This window comes from Podarcis vaucheri, assembly GCF_965113315.1.
Source record: "Podarcis vaucheri genome assembly, chromosome: 2".
Classification (NCBI taxonomy): domain Eukaryota; kingdom Metazoa; phylum Chordata; class Lepidosauria; order Squamata; family Lacertidae; genus Podarcis; species Podarcis vaucheri.
In genome coordinates, this window is record NC_138760.1 from 3,382,938 (window position 1) to 3,405,435 (window position 22,498).

Here is a 22,498-nt window from a genome sequence, read left to right on the forward strand (position 1 = left end):
TGTTTATTTTTCTGTCCTGATGCCAGAGTAGTAGTGACACTGTGCTTCAAGAGTCTGGCTCTCCTCTCTCCCCCACTTGAACAGAATTAGATTGGAAGGAGGCAAAGCCGGAACAGTAAATTGTGAAGAGATGCAACAGGCAGCTCTTGTGAGATGTGCTCAGGACTCATGTGAACTGCTATTTCACACAGCACATGAGGGTTTCTCTTGTCACATGGTTTGGGAATTGTACCTCTAGTGATTTAGCATGCTGGAAGGACAGATCACAATTCCCAGCAGACAAGCCTCTTGTTATGAAATGCTGTACATAGCTTGGGGCTTAAAAAGAAACAAGACAGGTGTGATGAAACTGCATTTGATGTTGGAAGGAACTTCCTGTACAATAAAAGAAAGCATCATTGATCTTCTTTGTTGTTACATCTATCTTGAGTCAAGCTCCAAGAAAGATCTAACTGTCCTGTGGTGGTCAAAAACTGAAGAAGATTCTTCCCTGCTAACCATTAATCTAAATATATATTTGGTAGCTTTGATAGCAATGAATGTGCAGTGTAAATAGAAATGTATAAGCTTCAAGTGATCTGCTGGTGGGTTCCAATCTACCTTCTGAGTACTCCTGATCTAGAATAAAGTTAGCATCTTTTTAAGCCGTCTTTATTGAAATCAGGATGGTTAAGACTGCAGTCCTGTATACACTTAGCTGGGGTTAAGGCCCATTTAACTTGATGGGAGGAGCCTGAGGAAGCATGCATAATAGTGTGCTGTAAAAGGTGTGTTCCTCCAGTGTTTCATTATCATCTTATAAGGGAAGCAGAAATAATAATTGGTGTTAGTAATGCGTGTGTAGAATCAAAGAGTAGGATAATCGTTCTGTTGGTGTGAAACACCAGAGTATATTATGTGGTCTGATTTAAGAGTGAAAATCTATCACCTGCGTCCACTCCTGCCTTTCTCTTTTCAAGTGCCCTTATTGCTATTACTAATTTTTAAAGGTTTTTTTCTAACTGCTTTGAGGGGGTTTTCTTACTATCAGCAGTATATAAGTTTTATGAAATAACATTGTTTGCTTGTGTTTTTCTGTACATACAAGCACCATATAGTGGAAAGGTAGGACACACATTTAACAAACAAATGAGTAAAGCCCAAGGACATTTATCCTGGATTTCAATTGCTTGCGAGTTATGCAAGTTTGTATTTTATAAAGGCCACCCTAAGGGTGAAGGGTGGCATGAAAATGTATTTAAATAAGTGCAGTGGGTGGAGCACGGCACCTGGAGACAACCACTGCATCTTCTTTGTAGGAAGATGGTTACTTAAAATATTTCCCCCTCTCACTCAACTGCAGATAAGTGCTGTTCGTTTACCACGGGAGCCTAGTAATCCAGAGAGGTTGAAAGGATTTGGATATGCTGAGTTTGAAGACCTGGACTCCATGCTCCGTGCTTTGAGCCTCAATGAAGAGGTGAGTTGAAATCTGCCAGGAAACGTAGTCATATCCCTTGGCTTGATGTAGCCCAGCCTCTGGGGTGGAGAGAAAATTCAAAGGAGCCAAACTCTTGAAAACTTGATTGAAGTAATGATGCATAGAAAGTGCTTCACTTTGCAGGTATATCTGTGTCTGGATTAGAGAGGAAAGAATCATTGAAAGAGATAACCTGTAACAGGATCTGGTGCATTTCTGTCAGCTGATGTGAAACTCTCAGGGCACAAAAGGCAGTATGTTTCTAAAAATAACCAGAGGATGAAGGCAGATTATGCAGGCTGCCCAACCATGTTGCTGCTTGCAAACCTATCCACATACAATTAAGTACGCTTCCAGTGTGTTTCCAAGCACAATTCAGAGTGTTGGTGCTGACCTTTAAAGCCCTAAATGGACTCAGTTCAGTATACCTGAAGGAGCGTCTCCACCTGCATTGCTCAGCCCAGACACTGAGGTCCCCATCCGAGAGTCTTCTGCTGTTGTTTGATCATTAAACGCAATAATTTGAGCTAAAAGACTGTTTTCAGGGGATTAACCCTTTGCAGGAGTTGGCAAGGATCTGGATTGCCAGAGTAAGGTTTCTTAAGGCTCTAGAGTTGCACTCCCTAGAAATTTTATTTTCCTAATAATGTTTGCAGACTGCAAGTTTAAGGGCAGGAAACCTGTTCATCTTAGGCAAATCCCAGTTACTCAGGATTTCCTCAGGATGCACAGAGGATTCCAACGTGTTTTTGGAATAATGCATGCTTTATTTGGAAGCAGTGCTGGAAATAAAGTATCTTAATAGGGAGGTACCTTAGAGACACAGGTGGCCCTGTGGTCTAAACCACTGAGCCCCTTGGGCTTGCCGATTGAAAGGTTGGTGGTTTGAATTCGCACAACAGTGGTGAGCTCCTGTTGCTCTGTCCCAGCTTCTGCCAACCTGGCAGTTCAAAAGCATACCAGTGCAAGTAGATAAATAGGCACCGCTGTGGCGGGAAGGGTAAACGGCATTTCCGTGCACTCTGGCTTCCATCATGGTGTTCTGTTGCGCCAGAAGCTGTTTAGTCATGCTGGCCACATGATCCAGAAAGCTGTTTGTAGACAAATGCTGGCTCCCTTGGCCTGAAGCGAGATGAGTGCCACAACCCCATAGCCTTTGACTGGACTCTACCATCCATGGGTCCTTTACCTTACCTTACGCTACCTCATGTATTATTATATATTTATTTTGGTAAAAATTGACTGCTTCAGAAGATGCATGGTGTACATCTGAAATGGACTGCCTTTTATTATCTCCAATTGGCTTCTGAGAAGTTGGATGGAGCCAAATGCAGCCACATTGATTCTGAACACATTGATATCCAGCAGTTCAAGTTAGGCACTTTTAGAATAGTAACCTTTCATAATTTTAGAAGCTGGGACAGTGCCTGTTAACCTCAGTCTCCAACAATGGGCTCAGTAATCCCCCCCTTCTATCTTCCTCCTAGTGACATGAAAACAATCTATAGTAAAATGGCAAAGATCACTTCAATGAATGAAAGCAAAATCAGATAAAATTAGCCATGTTTTAGAAGTTGGGTCCCCCCCCCAATTTTGTATCTTCAGGGCAGTTTGTTGAAGTACTTAAGGACAACAGTGATCTGTCCTGTTCTGATTGGCATGGCTCAAGTCTCAAGCAACTTGGGTCAAGAAACTGGACTCCGTTTTCTCAGACAAGCCAGATAAAAAGTGTTAACTATCGTGCAGCAAAAAGCATTTTCAGATGGTTGTTCTCCTGCCTTAGCTATTTTAAGTAGATTATTCTGGCCATCTCAGATACTTGGCAAGTGATCCTGCTTCTGAAGTCTAGACAATGCCACCTGAAGGCATCCAAACCATTTTTCTGCCTCAACAATTTTTTTTTGCAAAGGGCAAAGCTATAATAGGTACAGGAAAGTAAATCTGTAAACTGTTAAGGGAATTTGTGACAGCTTGGAAGCTTAAAATAAGCAATTATATTTGTTGCTGCAGATATTGAGGGTGCAGTGGGGAGGGAGGGAGGGAGAGGAAGTTGCACTGTACAAGCAGAAATCTGGTATACAAACAGAAGCACCGGATACACTCTTTGATGAAGAAGCTCTTGATACCCTGTGTCAACCTATTTCCAACCCTGGAGACTTTTTGTGGGCCATAAACATAATATTCTCTAGTCGTGTGAAAGACAGAGTGAAAGGTCCGGGCCTTGGTTTGATTGAGTTTAACTCCATCAGGCATCTTAAAACTCAATGACCCTTCACATTAGAGAGAACACATGAACGATGTTACTCTTAGATGCACCCTGTTTCCATGTTGAATCCCAGTGCATTGGCACAAGTGAAGTTCTACAATTGTACATTGGGAACCTGAGTGATAAGAGTCCAGTGGGCATTGGTTTTTTATTTGCTGGAATGCTCTCCCCAGGAAGGCATCCCTGCTTCCATCATTACATACCTGGGGATGCCAGGCAAAAACATTTCTTTTCTGCCAGGTCTTTGGCTTTTAGTAATCTGTGGCCTCTTTTAGTGGGTGAGGTGTTTTAATCTTGCCTTTTAAAAATATGAATGTCTCAGAAGTTTCTTTTTTATGCTAAGTCACTTTTAGTCAGTTTAATAAATAACAATTCTGCTAGCATCCTTTTTTCCATGTGTTAAAGTGATTGGCGCATCCATTTACAAAGCAATTCTACATGCGTTGGTCAGATATAACCTTGAACTTGCTGTACATCTTCTAAAAAATTTGGGCTTTAAAATGCTAATGTTCCACTGTATGTTCAGTCTCTAGGGAACAGGAGAATACGAGTGGATATTGCTGATCAAGCTCAGGATAAAGGTAAGTGCTGTGGCTTTGTGAAAAGTGATCATCTTGTACCAGTTAAATTTTATACACAAATGCTGGAAAATAAAGCTGTGAAACTACCAAGTTCGCCCCACTTCACTAGCAAGTCTTTTCTGTGTAAGGATGAAATTGACGAGGAGAGCTAAAGGCCTTATGAACTTTACCTTCACAGTACTGGACCTGCTTTTGACTTGATCTTGTTGGGTTCAACAGTGCAAATGGCAAAAGGTACCTAGTAAATTCAGAATTAGCACTGTGGGTTTCCATTTCCTTAAGTGCCTCTCCTGCCCAGTGGCTGAGGGTACAGAAGGTGTGAGCTACAGGATTCCACAGAGCGCATTGAACCAGCATCCTGCTCCCTCTTACCTACACACTGTGATCTTGCCAGAGGTCACGTTTATTGCTCCGGCAGAGAAATTATTAGTGTATCTTTTTTTTCTTTAATAACATTTATATGCCACTTGGTTGTAATAAAACCTCAAAGTGGTTGACAAAAAAATTTCATTACAATTACCCATAAAAGACAGTTTAAAAACAGGTATTTTAAAACTAAAATCAACAATAAACTAAAAACAGATTAAAACACATGTAACTTCTAGGTGTCTGGAGAGGCTTGCCTAAGCAAAAATGTTTTAAGGAGGTGCTGGAAGGAATACAGCAAAGGCACCTGCCTGATATCAATAAGGGAGTTCCAAAGTTTAGGTGCTTTTACTTTCCTCTGTCCAGACGTCTGAATCCATGAAACTGGATGTGCCATTTAACTGTTGGGTTGCTTTTCCTTTCTTTTGCAGATAGGGATGATCGCTCTTTTGGTAGAGATCGTGATCGCAACCGGGATTCAGAGAGATTTGAAACTGACTGGAGGGCCCGTCCTGCCACGGATAACTTTGATGACCCCCCTCCCCGCAGGGGCGAGGATAGCTTTGGAGACCGTGAGTTCATCACCAGTTGCCTGCTGGGCTAACTACCATTTTCCTTGCCCTCTTCTAATTTTCCTGCACGCTCCTGAGTTGCTGAAGCCCTTCCTTTATATTCTGTTCATACAAGAGTCGCTTTCCTCCCTATGCTCCCTACACAGGATTCTAGACTGAATACTAGCCAGTTACTACAAAAAGTTAGCAGGGAATTACGCACACTGAGGAAGGGCTGTGGCTCTAGGGCGAAGCCTCTGCTTTCCACGCAGAAGGTCCCAGGTTCATTCCCTTGTATCTCTAGGTAGTGCTGGCTGTGTCCCGAGTCGGAAGCCTTGGGAGAGCCACTACCAGTCAGGCAGACAATACTGACCAGTGGTTTGACAGTGTAAGCAGCTTCCTATGTTCTGGGCTTCTGGAGTCTTATCCCGTACCTATGTTCCCATCGATGCCAAATACACAACGGAAGATTTCTAGCAGTTATTTCATTGTACAGTGGTACCTTGCTTCTCAAATTCAATCCGTTCTGGAAGTCCGTTTCAAAACCAAAGTGTTCCAAAACCAAGGCACGCTTTCCCATAGAAAGTAATGCAGAACAGATTAATCTGTTCCAGACTTTTTTAAACAACCCCTAAAACAGCAATTTAACATGAATTTTACTATCTTAACGAGACCATTGATCCATAAAATGAAAGCAATAATCAATAAAATAAATAAGAAAGTATTGTAGATTATAAAAAAATAATTAAAAAAAAATTCTTACCTGCACTGATGATAGTCATTGTTTGGACGGGGGGCTTTTATCCATTTCTGCAGTCACAATCAGTCAGTCAGTCAGTCAGTAGCTGGACTGGGTTCCACACAGTCACAAAAACAAAAACGCAAAATAAATAGCAAAAACAAAAGTGTCAAACTTAATCCATTCTGGAAGTCCGTTTGACTTCCGAAATGTTTGAAAACCAAGGTGCAGCTTCTGATTGGTGCAGGTGCCCCGGAAACAATAGCCGACAGCCGCATCAGACATTTGGTTTCCGAAAAATGTTCGAAAACTGGAACACCAAAGAAAACCGGCTGCGCTGAAAACAATGGAAGGACGGGGGGCAGGGCAGCTCAGATGCTGAAATTATGGAATTTTCGTACCAATGGAAAAGAGAATTTATGTAAAGTATGGCTAAGATATCAGAGACCATCAGTACCAGATTGGATCACTATAAGAACACGGCGGAAGAACCGGAAACAAGAAGAATAGATGCAGGAGAGACCCTCTGGCATACGACACAAGGGAATGTTTGTAAGCCGGTGGGGGGGGGGGCTAACTGAAAATCCAGAAGGAAAGAGCAGGGGAATATGAAGGGCAGCATACACAGAAAATATTTGAGGAAGTACTGTATTGGTAAAATCACCAATGTTAAGACAGGAGGAGCTGAAACTGGAAATTGGTAGCAGCTTCTTGGCCTTAATTGGTAGCAGCTTCTTGAGAAGCTTTAAATATGAGTACAGACAGGAATTAGAGAAATTTGGGTGAAATCACAACTGTGGAGACAGAGAGAAATTTGGAAGGAAGGAGGGCTGAAATGGGGAATTGTCCTAATGGGAAGCCTCTCTCAGAGGAGATTTAAATATGCCAAAGTAAGAAAAAAAAAGAATGGGTAACAGTCTGGAAAATGGTTTTTATTTAGGGGCCAGCAGTTGTAAATAAATTGGGACATCAGCAGACATGTATTAAATCAGGCACAGGCAAACTCCGGCCCTCCAGATGTTAGGGACTACAATTCCCATCTTCCCTGACCACTGGTCCTGTTAGCTAGGGATGATGGGAATTGTAGTCCCAAACATCTGGAGGGCCGGAGTTTGCCTGTGCCTTGATTAAATGCTTGCAAAAAGCAACAGTTAGGATAATTTTAAAAGGGGAAATAGCATGAAAGCATAGGTGTGTAATGTATAAAGTGGTCTGAATGTTCAAAATATCTGTGCTGTATACCACAAGTTTAATTGTTTAGTAGTTGGAAATTTGGGTAAAGGGATCTGGAATGTAAGATGATTTGGTTTATTTGAAGAACCAGAAGAGGGGGTGGAGGAAAGTCTGGGGATTTGGGGGGCGGGGTAAAAATGTGTTCTTTTAAATTATTTTAAAATGTTAATGAGAAATGTGTGGGGTAATCTAGTATTGATACAATGTGGCATATATTTGATTTTTTTAAAATTGAAAACTAATAAAATTATTATTATTATTATTATTATTATTATTATTATTATTATTATTATAAAAAAGAAAACCGGAACACTTACTTCGGGCTTTTTGGCGTTTGGGAACCAAGGTACCACTGTCCACGTCTCGTGTTAGTCAACCAAGCTGGCTTGGTTCTCAAAATGCAGTCATTTGTTGCTCCAAATGTTGCATGATTTCTGTTCATGTTTTTACAGCATAACAGAGACTGTAAAATGGAGTCCTAGCTGCACAAGTGCATTGAAGGCTAATCCCTGTTTTCCTTGTTCTCTTTCAGACTGAAATGCGGAAGACCCATTTCAGTCTGAAATGGGGATGAACTCAGCAGGTTCATATCATGAGCTGAAGACATGGAGGCATGTCAGACATTTATGCTTCATGACTGTAAAGCATGCATTCAACAGGCTACTTTTTTGAGAAAGGAATGCCTTAATCAGAAGACAAATACATCTGAAATCTTCTTGTCTAACAGTCTGGAGAATTAGAGTATGGCAGCTGTGAAATTGCAATCAGTGTTTTCACTGCTATTTTTTTGAAGCAAAAAAACTTGAGTTATATGTAATTCTGTGATTGCCTAACCTCATGTATACCTAGGAGGTAGCTTTATAAACAGTTTGCTTATAGTTCAGAAGATACATAGTTCATGTATGTTGAGATTCCTGCATTTCAGGGGGTTAGACTAGAGGACCCTTGGGTTCGTTTCCAGCTCTACAGTTCTGTGATTTCCTGTAAATTGCCCGCCTCCTTTTGAGAAAAGCACATTTCCTCTACTATTCTCCTGCTTAGAATAAAGACTTTTTATCATGGTGGTGATAATTTTCTAGGGGTACTTCAATACCTGCTTTTTCGTCACATTTTCTACTGTGAACCTTCTGGGTGCAGTGGAATATATATGTAAATACTTCTTTACAGCACAAGGCAATACAATGTTTCAATAATAAATAGTTCTGTGACCCAGCACTATGGTAGTCACGTGCTGGAAGATGCCTAAAGCCTGCCCCCTGAATCTCCCCCAGCTGTGCCAAACGTTTTCTGAAAGTCATTGCTCTGTGTCTATCTTGTACATGCTATAGCCTTTTCCCCCTGCTTTAGGGTATCGAGACCGTGATCGTTACGATTCGGATCGGTACCGTGATGGTCCCCGAAGAGAGATGGATCGGTTTGGAGGCAGAGATCGTTACGATGACCGTAGAGACTACGATAGAGGAGGTACTGTGGGTCACAGACTTCGTTGTGGGTCTGGGGTTTGAGATGCTTACAGGAGGCATCACTTAATATAAACATTTACTTACATTGCAGCATTGGCTAGGTAATACAGCTCCCACATTCCCCTGCTATCGATGCAGCATTTTAGGCACACAATCCATTTTATGTATAGTCAGTGTGGTCTGAATGGCTTTTCTCTCTTGAAGGTGAAAATACTTGGAAGTTGGGATATGGAATATAGAGCACTGCTGCAGTTTCTTTTCTCAAAGGCTTAAAAAGATTTTGCTTTTGTGTTTCAAGATCAGTGATTGCTCTAGTGGAAAGACATTTTGATTGTCCTCCCTGCTTGGTCTACGAATACCTCTTGCATCTTGCACACACCTTGATACCTGCAGCACTCTTATTATTTGTGCAGTTTTTAACAATTATATTGGTTGTGGAGATGTAGTAAATGAGGCGAAGTTACAGTTTTGGGTTCCTTTCCAACCAGTCATTCTTCTCTGGTTTCTTTTGTTGCTGTGGTCTGTTTTCCTTCCAGGCTGAGTGATCTTGTAATTAGGAGTGGTGCTTTTGTACAATTGTGCATGACTTGAGTCCCTACTAGTTAGCATTTTCCAGCTGTGTTAATTAAGCATTTTTTGGCCATGTTTTGAACTGAAGTGGGAGGTATTTTCTTCAGATGCCAAATAGGGCTTTAGAGCGTGCCCTTGAAACTGTACATGAAATCCTCCTGAAACTGGCTTGATCTAACATTGTGTGCCATGTTTGGAGACTACTTAATCAGGGACTGTGTGCCTCTGTATATGTAACCTCAGGGAAACATTTTAATAGCTGCATATGTTGGAGGGGTATAGGGGTGTGTGAATGTACATACAGACTCTGAGGTCTGCTGTCTGTTCTGACTCGCCTGTGAGCCCTCTGGGGTGCTGTCCTCAGAAATAATGGTCTCCATGTTGTGCAAGATTAAACCACTGAACTTCCTTTTCCTGTAGGTTTCGACTCTAGGTCAGGCAGTGGTAGAAGAGCCTTTGGCAGCGGATACCGTCGGGACGATGATTATAGGGGTGGTGGTGACCGCTATGAGGACCGTTACGAGAGGCGAGATGATCGAATGGATAGGTGGAGCAGCTCGCGGGATGACTATAGCAGGGATGACAGCCGGCGGGATGATAGAGGTATGCTCGGTGTTTGCTCAGAAGCAAAGAAATGAGGAACTGCTGTCATTGTTTGTTGTGTATTGCTGCAGATTATTCTGTTCTCCCTTATTCCTTGTGGTATTCTGAATTTAACCCTAGGCCATGGTGGTGATTGCCTCTTGCCCTATCCCAGTGCATATGTTATGTTGCCAGATCCATCAGACACGGTTAAGAAAGATTTATTATGTAGCCTAGCCATTTCTGAGAACTGGGTGACCCACCTTTTGTAGGAGGTTTGTCTAATGCGGTGTTTCCCAACCGGTGTTCCGCGGCACACTAGTGTGCCGTGAGACGTTGGCTGGTGTGCCGTGGGAGGGAGGCGGGCGAGTCGGGCGGCGAGAGGCGGGGCTGCGGCGGCGAGGATCCGTGTCGAGCCGGGGGCGGCTCCGCGGTGGTGGTGCCGAGGTTTCTCTCTCCATTCTCCCCTCACACACACACACACAGGAAATAACACAGGATCAGCTGACAGGACCCGGCCAATGGGGCGGCGGCGGGGCAGCGCGCGCAAAAGGGAGGAGCGCGAGACAGCGGACGAGGAGGAGGCCGGCATGTCCGGGCAGCAGCAGCAACAACAGCAGCAGCAACTCCCGGCGACGGCTCCTCAAGCCCCGGGCAACCCTACTCCCTCACCGGCCTCGGCCGCCCTCCTGCTCCACCCGCCGCCGGCCCCCTCGGCCCCGCCGCCGCCCCCTCCTCCGCCCGCTATCGCCACCACCACCACAACAGCCGCCGCCGCCTCAGCTGCCGCCGTCCCTCAGTCCCTCGCTCTGCTGCCTCCTCCCCCCCCCACCCCCAAAGCTTGGAGGTTCCCCGGCAAGGGGGAGGGGGAAAAATTGAAAACTTTCACTTTCGTGCGTCCCTCCCGGCGTGACGCTGCGCGCTGACGTCACGGGGCTGTAATGGTGGTGTGCCGCGAGATTTTTTTCATCTAACAAGTGTGCCTTTGCCCAAAAAAGGTTGGGAAACAATGATTCATTGTCCCCTGTTGGGCATGGGTCCTTTTCTGACTCTTCCTTGTTTCCAAGATCTCCTTATGTGGCCTAAATGCCACATACCATTCAGCCTTTAATCCCCACCTCCTTATCTAAATAAGACAACCATATGAATTTTTCACAATTCTCCTGCCTCTTGGTTTTTGCCTAATCCTGAATCCAGTGGCTTTGCTTTTTTCATTTTGCTTTTTCTGAACTGTTCTGCTTTTTCCCAATTCCTGTTCTTTTTCTCTTAGGTCCCACTCAGAGGCCTAAACTGAACCTGAAGCCTCGGAGCGCACCCAAGGAGGAAGATACATCTGTAGCTCCTGCTACCCAGTCTAGCCGCGCAGCCTCCATCTTTGGGGGGGCCAAGCCTGTGGACACAGCTGCAAGAGAGCGTGAAGTAGAAGAGAGGCTACAGAAGGAGCAAGAGAAGCTGCAGCGCCAGCTGGAAGATGATAAGCCCAGGCTAGAGCGACGGCCCCGGGAGCGGTAAGTGACAGAAAAGGAGCAGGAGCGGCACGCAATCCAGTAGAGAAACTGCTTGGGTTAATCTGCAAAGCACCACTTGGTGTGTCACAGGCTCAAGCTGGTGATCTGTGCAAAAGGTGCCATAGATATGCCTGCAGTTCCTCTGATGCTGCAGAACACTCCTAGAGTTGCTTCATGCTGAAGATGGTGAGCGGTGACATTCCATTAACTGCCTTGGTAGGTAGGTTCATGGCATTACAGGGCACTTTTTGGGGGGCAGCTATCTGCGTAAGCCCAGAGAATGAATGCTAGGCTAGCACCAGGCTTGCCCGAGTTGCTGTATCCCAAACTGTGTCACTGCCGCACGACAAGCAGCCACACTAGCCTAATGACAGGTGGCTGCAAGGCCAAATCACATTACATATAATCCCCTAGCAAAAAAAAGTCTTAAGTTTTATTTAACACATATAATTTGAGCAGTTAAGAAACATCTCTAACTGCTTCTGAGCTTTGTTTCAAACCTGAACATAGGAATGCATCATGTTGAGGGTTGCTTCCTATTCCCATTGTCCAGAACCTTTTCACTTCTGGGGTCCAGGGATTGAAACTGGGCCTCCACAGGCAAAGCCTTGCACTCTAGTTGTCATAGCTCAGTTGTAAAGTCTTCCCTGTGGGCAGTGTGATCCAATGCTCCATTCTCCAAAGAGTCCCTTTTCTTCTCCCCAAAAATGAGTTCCTTTAGGAATCTTCCTCTGAAAGGATATCTCTTTGAAACTGTGATGTATTCCATCTCGGAAAACTTGAGGAGGGTATCTTCTTGTGGTCTTTCATCTGGGCATTGATCAACTCTACATTTGCTTAAGTTCTGCAGTACTGCAGCGTCAGCTGCTCCCTGACCAGTGACTGAATCAGTAAGCTCAACATCAGAAGACTCAAACCCCAGACAAACATAGCAGACCACCCCACCTGGTCTCCACTAAAGGGCTGATTTGAGCAGTACTGTGGATTGAAAAGTGCTAATGGCACAATTGTCTCAGTTTGATTTAACCACCTTGTTTTTATTTATTTTTTTGTAGAGTTGTGTATACTTGTTTTTTATCCAGTGCCCCACATTTACAGTTTGTGAGCCTTGCTTCTCTGTATATGTTCTAGACACCCCAGCTGGCGTAGCGAAGATAACCAAGAGCGGTCACGGACAGGGAGTGAGTCTTCACAGACTGGCAGTACAACTCCTTCTGTGGGGACAGGCCCAACAGGAAGAAGTAAGTTGTCTTTGGGATATCATTCACTTAACCCTGAGTTGTATCATCCTATTTCTGGAAAGCCCCATAACTTTCCTGGATTATAGCACATATTTCAGTTGGGAAGCTTCAGTTGAGTCACATGGCAAGCCTTTGTGTATAGATTTGAGAATATGGGGCTTCTTAGTTCTTCGTAATGGAAGTTGTCCATAACCTACCAACAGATCCACTAAATTGCTAATCAGCAGGGAAGCTAGCAGCTTAATATGGTGGTACCATATTGGCCCGAATATAAGCCACACCTGCAAAATTATGGGGGGGGAGAGACAATACCCCAATATAAGCCACTCCCTTCAAATTCCGCAAGCACTTACACCCGTTCCGTTTTACCATGTCTGTTTCAGCAGTGCTATCATAAAAGCCAATTTTTGTAAGGTCATGAATTTAAGCCACACTTAAAATTTGGAAAAAAGTGAGGCTTATATTCAGACCAATATGGTACTTACAAGCAGTCGACTCTGTTGGGACAAATATTTGCCCCTCTGGTTGTTGGTAAGCAGTTGGATTGCATGTGGTTGGTGTTGCTAGTCATGTAAATTGCCTGTTACCAATAGGTAGAGTTTATACAATAGACTTCCTAACAGAGTCTACAATGACTGGGTGGAAGGGGCTGGCAGGGAGTGGACTAGCTTGGACACGGCTGCTTGACTGTGTCTCCGGGGGCAGCACCCACTGCCTCCTGCTCTGGCCTTAGATTTTCCCTAGGGAAGGGTCAGTGGGGAAGGAAGGATGCAGGCTTGGCCTCCACTGTGCAACAGCACTTGGAATGCCCTCGCAGCTGTGCAGTGTGAGCAGCAGGGGACCATTGGATTTCACAGCTGCCAAACAATCCCCAACCGCCCTCTCAGCTTTGGAGATGGTTGGGATCACTGCACAACTGAGAGCAGTCCCTGCCCACCTCTGCAGTTGGGAGTAACGCTCATCATTATCATGCCATTTGGAAGGCAGCACCACACCTTGCACAGAGAGACTTGTTGAAGCCATCTTTTTAGGTTTTGGTTTGTTGTTGGGGTTTTTTAAAAAAACCTTAGATGCTCACTACCCAGATTCCTATTTGGCGGGAATTTTCATTCAACTCTTTGCTAAGGGAAAACACAATGCTTCTGCTTTCATGTACAATTGACAAATGCTGGCTTTGGTCTGAGCCTATGGGCCAATTTGACTAGATTGGGCTCTGCTGTAAACTGAGATGTATTTTAACAATTGTTTGTTTTCCTAGCCAAAGCAGCCATCAAAAGGTGTTGACAGTGTTGGGGGAGTTGCATGTTAAAAACCTTGAGGCCCAAACTAAACATTTTTTTGTAGGGATAGCACAGTCGTGGGTGGGTGGGTGAGAGAGCTCAATCATAGCAATGGTACTGGAGGAAGATGATGTAACTCATTCCCATGAAACATTTTTCACTATCAGAATCACTTCCCTGCTTGCTTTCTCTCATGTAGGCAAAACAAGGGGATTTCAGCTGGTGGGAGGGGTGCTGTGTTGGGGTGTGTGTGTGTGTGTGTGTGTGTGTGTGTAGGAGAGAGAGAGAGATTCCTCAACCTGCATATAGACTGGACATAGCAACACTGGACTAAACTGCAAGATTGTCATGCCTCACGCACACACCTCATGCATGCCCACTTGCACTCACACACGATAGAGCATAAACCTGTAACTGGGCAATAGCATATCTACCCCCAATCAGTTACATTAGAAACCTGGGTGTTTCTGTTGCTTCCTATGAGCAATTGATCACTTCTGCCCCAGGAAAGACAAAAAGACTGACATGCAAACCAACCAGGAAGTCTCTTCATCAAACAATGGAATTGTCAGCCCAGATCCTTTTCACAGGTCTGTGATTGTATTGTGGATTAAGCACATGGCCCAGTTTAGGCTTGTTCTGTGATCTTCTGCTCTGTAAACTCACTGGGTGTTTTTGGTGGTTTGTATTGGTAAAGCATGCCATCTAGCCCAGAATCACTGGGGAATGGTCCAGGAAAAAAGTGCTTTCCATCATACAGCCGGGGTGTGTGTGCATATCTTCTTAGCCCATGTTGTATTGTATCCTGCACTTCCAGCCTCACGAAGGAGGGAGAGTGAGAAATCATTGGAAAATGAAAGCAGCAGCAAAGAGGATGAAGGTCTGTCTCCCACTTCCAAGACTCCCAGGGAAGAGAAGCTTCCTCTGAAGGTGATGCCAGCGCCTCCGCCAAAAGAAAATGCCTGGGTGAAGCGCAGCAGCAACTCTCACCCGGCCCGCTCACAGAGCTCCGACTCAGACCAGCATTCCCCTACAAGGTGAAGGCCTCTGGCAGGGCTGCCCTTTTCAGCCAAGGCCTTAATTTGCAGGAGGGCTGGGAAGCATGTAGGCTGCATGGTACCACGCTAAGGCGTAATAGAATCCCAAATTATGTTGTTTTAAAATGCATAAAACGTGACAGCAAAATGTTAGGGATGTGGGCAAGGTGGGTGCAATGGAAACCAAAGTAAGCTTTGGTTCACTAGGGTAGGTTTTATTCGGAACTCGTGATTTTGAAGTGGGGATTTATTTTCTTTCCTATTGTGTTGCTGGGGATTGAAAGAGCTGTGGTTCTGTAACGCTGGGTAGTGGGTGACCCTGCTCACCTGTCAGGATTAAGGGAGATGAATATCTGGTCCTCTAGCCAGACAGCCCCCCCCCCCAGCTTAAAAGCTAGCTTCATTATGGATAGGAAACATTAAAATGCAACAATGCTAAATAAATAAGTAAAATTACTAAATAATATAGCTGCAAGTTCTTGGCAATAATTTTTAATGATTTCTATACAATTTCACACACATTTTACTTACCAAGCGAAACTAAATTATATTAATTTAAACAAAATAACAGAATTCCCAGGTCATGTTACAATTTTTTGGCACCCCTCATTTTAAGGAATTTGAAAGTTGAAAAATTCAGCAAACCTGAATGTGACGTGGAGTTACAGTAGCAACTTCCATGTGTACAGTATGCACAAAGCATCAACGCTGCTTTCCTGTGTTCTTTGTTGCAGCGGCAGCCAGGCTATGCCACCCCTGCCTTCAGAAGATGGAGTGCCCTCCAAGAACGCCCCAAGGAAAGGTAAGGCTCGGGTGTGGAAACTTACCTGTGGCCCTTTGGGGCAAAGAGAGAGAGCCCTGGGGATTGAGGATTGGCTGTGTGCAGCTGTTGTGCCTGGCAATACACATGCATTCTTTGTTACTTCCTGTCTGTTGGATGTACACTGCTTTGAGGAAATGGCTCTTGTGGCTGGCAGCTGCGTTTATTTTTATTATTTTATTATCAATTGCACATACGGAGCAGGGTTCAAAATTCAAAATATCTACTTCGTAGCTATTCCAAGAAAAAGATATATCTGCTCCCTGTTCACTAAGAAGTCGTGAAAGTTCCCAGTGTCATGGCTTATCGCTTGCAGGTGTAGTTCGTAGATTTATTTTCTAACTTGCCAGGAGAGGGCAGCAGAGTCCAGTGAGGAGACACCTTAAATTCAGTCTGGGGAACTTCTCTGTCTGGATCCTGGTTTCAGTAATCTGCCACATGTTCAGTTGTTGATGGTTTGACTGGCGAATGACAAGCGGCATCTTCCCACTTCTCCTGCCCAATGTAATAGAAACTTGTAATACAGTCCTTAGGTGTGTTTACTTGGAAGTAAGTCCCGCTGTGTTCAGTGGGGCTTACATCCAGGTAAATGTGTATTTATTCCCTTCTTGCTGAAGGCAAGGTAGGTTCTGTGGTCAGGATGATCACAAGTTGATAAGAAAATTGACACAGTATACTTGGAAGTTCAACTTGATAATGGAGTAACACAGAAAACTGTGGTGACCCTAAAATTCAGGGAGGCAACCCAAGTCAAGAGGACTCACATTTCCTAATTACAGAGTAGGGAAGTCCACACAATCTTCCACATTTTTAGGAGGAGAAAAAATGAAGAGCAAGAGGGTGGAAAACAAACCTTAAGGCTGGTACTTTGTTGCAAGCAGTAGTAAATTTCATTGAAATTAAACTTGCTTAGTGTTAGGTAGGGCTGGGCGAGATCTGGTTTTCAACATCACAATATTTTGATATATCACAATGTCTGAAATAAGGCTGGAGCTATGCAGAGGAGAAGCGTGGTAATTTCCTGGCAATTCCTAATACTTAAGGGTCTTACTCTAAAACTGATAATTTTTTACTTACCTTTAATTTATTATTGTTAAAACTGTTATGAAATTTTACTTCTTGATAGCATGCTTCAATGAAACCATTTAAGATTTCTGGAGACTATATTATTGCAGTTTTGTGGGCATATTTAAAATTTATGGAAGTGATAGATCATCTGATTCCTTACTCCAAGGTCCCAGTGGAATTCCAGGCATGTGTAAGCCTCATTGAGTTCAACTAAACCTCCTTTCCTGGGAGTGAGCCCCATTGAATTCAGTAGGGCTTGCTTGTGAGTAGACACACATTTGCTTGCACTGCTTACCAACAACACCCTCCCCATCATTCTCACCCCACACAACAACTACCCAATCTCCCATTTCAGCATAAGGAGGCCACTGATAAATCTTCCCCCCTCTGTTCCCCACAGAATGGCCCCCCAAAAGCCCCCACCCACCTCTGAGAACCTCATGGCATCTGGGAGAAAATGCACATGGAGCAGCCCCCCCTCTCCCCCCCCCCCGGGGCTTTGCTGTTTCAGAGAATACGGGAAAGTGAAGTTTTAAGCTTCCCTGGCAGGATACATCACACAGAATACTTGCATCACCTGTAGGATGATCACAGAATTGGAAGGGACCTCTGAGGGCCAGCCATCCTCTCCCATAGGAGAGCATAAGGCAGCAGAGGCCTCATGTCTGTGAGCTACTACGACAGGCAACATGTAGCTCACAGACAGAGAAGGAAAGAAAGAGCTGGGGCTGGCTTTAAGGGCTATGCGCTTTTTTTAAAATTCTTGAGCTAGAACCTCATGTCTCAGAAAAGCAAGGGGAGGCATCATCGCACACACCTTGACACACACACTGAGGTGGGGAAAGGGACAGGGCACGATTCCCCCCCTACTCTGAAGTAAATAACCCCTGTTAATGGGAGAAAGGAACTCAGAGCAAGAAGCTACCTACCAGCCTGGCACCTTTTATTACACACTTTGAGCAGGAGCCTCATAGCATCTGAGGAGCTTGCTGCCTGGCATGCTGTTCAGTGCTGCCTGCTCTTGCGATTGGCTATGGCTACAGGATTAGGGGAAGAGCTGAAGCAGAGACTGTTTTGCACAGCGGAGCTGAGGCAGAGACGGTTCTGCAGGGATTGTGATATTTGCATTAGCCAGCCAGACGCCTGCTCTTGTGGTTGGCTGTGGCTGTGGCTGCAGGGGGTAGGGGAGAATTAAGGAGGGCATGCAACGCAGTGCTTTAAAATCACAGGCAGGGAGGTCATTCCCAGCGATTGCCCCTCACAGTGGCTTGGCTGTGGAGTGATGATGTGGGCAGGTGGAGCAACCGGGAGGAGGGAGGCAGCCCATCTGCAAAGGAAGCAAGGTGCAAGCAGGCAGGTGAGCACCTTCCCAGGCTTCCTCTGGAACTAGTGCAGGCTCAAAAATGTTACCGCAATAAGCTCTTCAAACCAGTTTCAAATTATTTATTGATGTATCACACAGCCCTACTGTTAGGGTACTAGTAACCTGGGTGGGCTAACTTGACATCTCATTGCTGAAATTTTTTCAAGATGGAATAACAGGAGATTTGTCTCGACTTACTTTAGGTGATGAAAACCGACCTGATGAAGGGAAGGAGAGTGTTCCAAAGGGCCGAAGTGGAAATTCTGGGTGTGGTCCTGGAGATGGAGGCAGCAGAGACCATTGGCAAGACTCAGATAGGTATAGTTGTCTTCACATCCTCATGCTCTGACTCGAAACCTTGTGCAGGCAGTGAGCAGCTAAGGGTGTGCTGGAGATCCACTATAAGCTGATACAAAACAGCTGGAGGCTGGAACACCCGACTGCAGTTTGCTGTCTGTGGCACACAGAGCTCTGGGTTGTCCAGACTCAACTGCATAGGGCTGGAGTGTGGGTTGCACCTGATGGGTTGAGTATGGAGCAAATGGCTCTCACTGCCATTATTCTATGTGTGTAAACCTTGTACTTTGGTCACCTTATTAATGTGGTAGCAGTTTTCTTTTTCAGGAAAGAGAGTAGTGAGCATGACTCAAGACCTGCATCTGAGCCAAAGAAATTTGAAGAGAACCCTACCCCCGTAAGTGCTGAATCTGTTGCTTGCAGCAATGATTGTCAAATGCTGGTGTAATTAGACAGCAGCTCTCTGTCATTCAGTGTGCCAGAATGTAACGGGATTCCCTTAGGACTTTACTCAGTTAATTGTGGATTCAACTAACTGATTATAATTCTGTAACTAAAATATCCTTGTGCTACATTCAGACTTCTTGCTGAGAAGCTTTTACAGCACTGGTACCCATAGTTGCTTCCTATTACTGGCTCTGAAAAGTGGGGAGAAGGGAATATAGGCTTCACCAATTGATAGAGGATAGAGGATACTCTGCTGATAGAATAGGAGGCACACGAATGTCACAGAAAGCCAAGCATCTGTTTTCTGAATCCTCAGCTGGAAGTAGAAGTGCCAAAATCCCAAGTTTGTACTCTTGTAAAGCAGATAGTTGTGTTTTGTTTATATTCTCAAACTGTGCTCATTGGTTTTTTGTTTGTTAATTGGAGGATGGACTAATAATAAAAAATAAAGTTTGCCACAGGCAGAACAAAGACCAGATCAAGAAATTTGCCCTGGAAGTGCACGCAAAGAATCTTGGCCACAAAGCCCACTTCACAAGGGGAGCATGGAGCTTGTTTTTCCTTTTTCCTTCATTGCAACCTTGAGAAACAGTGATCAGCCCAAAGGTTGCCCAGTGTGGTTTCAAATTCAGGTCCCCCAGTCTGCCATTTTTATCTGCCATGCCTTGGTGGTACACCTCTAGGTTGTGGTCTGAATTCAGTCAGGCTGTTTTCCTCAGACCACACCCACCTGGCTGGTCCAGCTGCTTCTGCAACCTGATCCCTGCAGAGAGCAGGAATGAACTATTCCTGCATTGGCTGATTTCATTCCTGATTGGTCACTGTGTTCTCCCACTCTGACAGCCCAGCTTTGACAGGTGGGCGATCTCATCCACCTGCAAAAGCTGGCTCTCAAGGTGGGGGAAATAAAGATCTGGGCCAAAAAGATTTCCCACCCTGCATCCTGCCTTTTATCTGCCCAGAATGTAGCCATTCCACCCTTCTCTAATGTCTGTGTTACACCATCCCAGGAACACCTGATACCCACAGCCCTATGTATAAAACTTGTCACAGGATGGCTTTCAGTGTCTCAGTGTCCAGTTTTGAGTGCTGTTTTAACACCCACTTCCCTCCCTCTCTTGCAGAAATTTAGCTGTGCTAGCAAGTATGCTGCTTTGTCAGTGGATGGTGACGATGAAGCAGAGGGGGATGAGTACGCTGATTAAATTCTCCAGCCCCTCCATGCCGTCTCCTTACCGGTTGCCACCCAGGAATATTCGGCAAGCAAAACCAAACCTTTATTCAGACAAGACAGAAAAATAAAAGCCTACAAGTCAACATCTCCTTGGAGAGACCTTTCTTAAACCTTTCTTTAAAAAAATATATGAAAAAGTGATACAGTTTCTCTTGCATGCTGCTGCAGCCTTTAAAGTATTGAACTAACTGGAGAAATCCTTGCAAAAAAAGGTATAGCAAGAGAGAAAATGGCAGGTGTCTTTTTAAAAAAAGGAATAGGCCCAGTGTGTGTCTTGAGTGTGACTTCATGCAGCTTCCAATCACGTCCAGAGCCCCAGGTCCTTCCCATTAAAAGAGAGGTTAGCACTTGAGCAGGCCAGGTGCGTATTAGTTGAGCACAGTGGGGACATGGACAGCTAAGATCTGTCTCCTCCTTTTGCCAGGTTGGTTGACGTCTGCAGTGTAAGCTTCAAACGAACTTGAAAGCATTTTAGTGCATTGGGAAAAGGAGGAGAGCAGTCTTGCCTTGATGGCTGGGGGAAGAGATGAGAGATGGCTTTTCAAGGCAGAGAGTTGGCATCTCTACACAAGTAATCCCTGAGGTTTAAATTAGAAACCTCGCCCTGGTGGTGGTGGTGTCCCCCTCTGAAATCCATCAGGTTTGGGGAAGCCCCAGGCAACACTAAGGCTGAGTAGCAAACCTTTGCTACCAAAGGAATCTTCTCAGAAGCCTCAGAGCTGATCCTGGGGTTGTACCCTTGCCTGTCCCCAACAATAAAGGCTGCTGACAGTTGGCTTCTATGTTGAAAGCCACTTTCCACATAGTTTGGCCAAATGGTGCAAAGACTCTCTGTGTTAGTGGTCACCAGGACCATGCAGTGCTGGTGTGGAAAGTGTGCCTTGCATATGAACCATGCAGAAAGTAACTTTTTGTGTGTCAAGGTGCTCCACCATATGGAATCAGTTTTTGGTAACCTCCCTGAAGGAGGTTGCAATATATATGAAGGAGCCATTGGATTTATGGGAATCATTAGTTGAAAGAGCAATTTCTGGAGACTATAAAGTTTTCTTGAATTCCCCCCTTCCTATCCCTTCCTCTTCTGCCCCCTTTTAATCACGGAGGTACCACCACAACCACTCTCACAAATTTAAATAGCACCCGTTTTAAACTTGGGCACTGTTTAAAGGTGGCAAGAGTCATTGAAAGTTTGACTGAGCATCATGTGACTGTTCCAAGTTCCTTCCTCACTTTTGGGCAAGTAGGTACACAGCATGACTGGCAAACTTCCTTCAGCCCTTACGAAAAGGGTTTACTTTTAGTCCCCTAAATTTTTTTTTAAAGCTTCCTTCGCCAACACCCAGCACCATCAGACACAGAGACAAGCAATCTCTTCCATTTCTTCCAGTAGTCTTGGTCCTTTCATTCTTCTTCCTTGAACTAATTAATGGGTAGGGCAAGTGGGAATTAAATCCACACAGTGGAACTGAAGCAGCACAAGGTTTTACTAGCCAACTCTCAGCAGCCTGATTTACATGGTGGCTGCAGAGGAGGATCTGGCTAGCTTTGGGGAGGTGTGCGTGTGCTCACCAGGGAGCTGCCAGTTTTTATCTAGTTGGGGAGGAGAACAGTGTGATTTTCCTCTTGAAGCAATTCTGGCTGAGTCAAATACAGGATTTGGCGTGTTGTAAAGCCTGCCGTGGTTGGTGTCTTGTTTCAGTAAATTTTAGCTACAATTTAAAGCAGTCCTTTGAAATATACAGAGTAGTGGCACATCCTATGGGCAGGATATAAAGGAATGGGAGGGGAGACCCTGCTGAGTGCAGATAATTGATTTGAAATGCAATATTGCTTTGACTGTGTGAAATGCTGGGGGGAGGGGCTATATTTGAGGTAAAGTGCTAATTTGCATACCCCAGAAGCATTTTCTACCCTCCCTTCTCTCTCTCTCTCTCTCCTATTCTCTCTCTTTATCTCTCTCTGCGCTATCAGGACAGGTTCACAAATGGATTGAGGTGCATTTTACACATTCTGAAGACATGTAAAATTTGTACAAAATATCTTCTATGAAAATGATTTGTAATCTGTGTGGACTTACTGGGAGATGTCTTTTATTATGTAAAATTTTCCCTCCTCCCCCCTTCTTGGTTTTTTGTTTTTCTCCAAATAAAACTAATCTTTAAAATAATCCTTCAGCACGAGATTACTTTGCCAGTGGTGTCTCTTCTCCATCAGGACATGGATGTTGCTCTCAAATACATAGAACTAGTAGGGAGTGCCATCTTGATTCAAAATGGTGGACACCAACGTGCCCCCAGAATCTTGCTCAATCTTCTGGGGCACACAGAGGGCTCCAGGGGAGCAAAGCCCCACTGAAGGCTGGTAGTGCCTTCTGTCTGCACACACAGGATCTG

The 22,498-nt window shown here is 44.6% G+C and overlaps 1 protein-coding gene across 2 annotated transcripts in view; it reads left to right on the plus strand.

Moving 5' to 3' along the window:
- The window catches only part of EIF4B (eukaryotic translation initiation factor 4B), a 35,735-nt gene extending 13,463 nt beyond the window's left edge, over positions 1 to 22,272 (plus strand). For both annotated transcript variants that reach the window (XM_082213720.1, XM_082213721.1), the window contains 12 exons: positions 1,343 to 1,459; positions 4,252 to 4,306; positions 5,104 to 5,244; positions 8,543 to 8,659; positions 9,649 to 9,831; positions 11,081 to 11,318; positions 12,450 to 12,559; positions 14,657 to 14,876; positions 15,611 to 15,678; positions 18,331 to 18,445; positions 18,752 to 18,821; positions 19,996 to 22,272. In XM_082213720.1, coding sequence (XP_082069846.1) covers positions 1,343 to 1,459; positions 4,252 to 4,306; positions 5,104 to 5,244; positions 8,543 to 8,659; positions 9,649 to 9,831; positions 11,081 to 11,318; positions 12,450 to 12,559; positions 14,657 to 14,876; positions 15,611 to 15,678; positions 18,331 to 18,445; positions 18,752 to 18,821; positions 19,996 to 20,076 — 1,515 coding nt within the window. In that variant the 3' untranslated portion in view covers positions 20,077 to 22,272. The remainder of the gene's footprint in view (positions 1 to 1,342; positions 1,460 to 4,251; positions 4,307 to 5,103; positions 5,245 to 8,542; positions 8,660 to 9,648; positions 9,832 to 11,080; positions 11,319 to 12,449; positions 12,560 to 14,656; positions 14,877 to 15,610; positions 15,679 to 18,330; positions 18,446 to 18,751; positions 18,822 to 19,995) is intronic.
- The last annotated feature ends 226 nt before the right edge of the window (positions 22,273 to 22,498 follow it).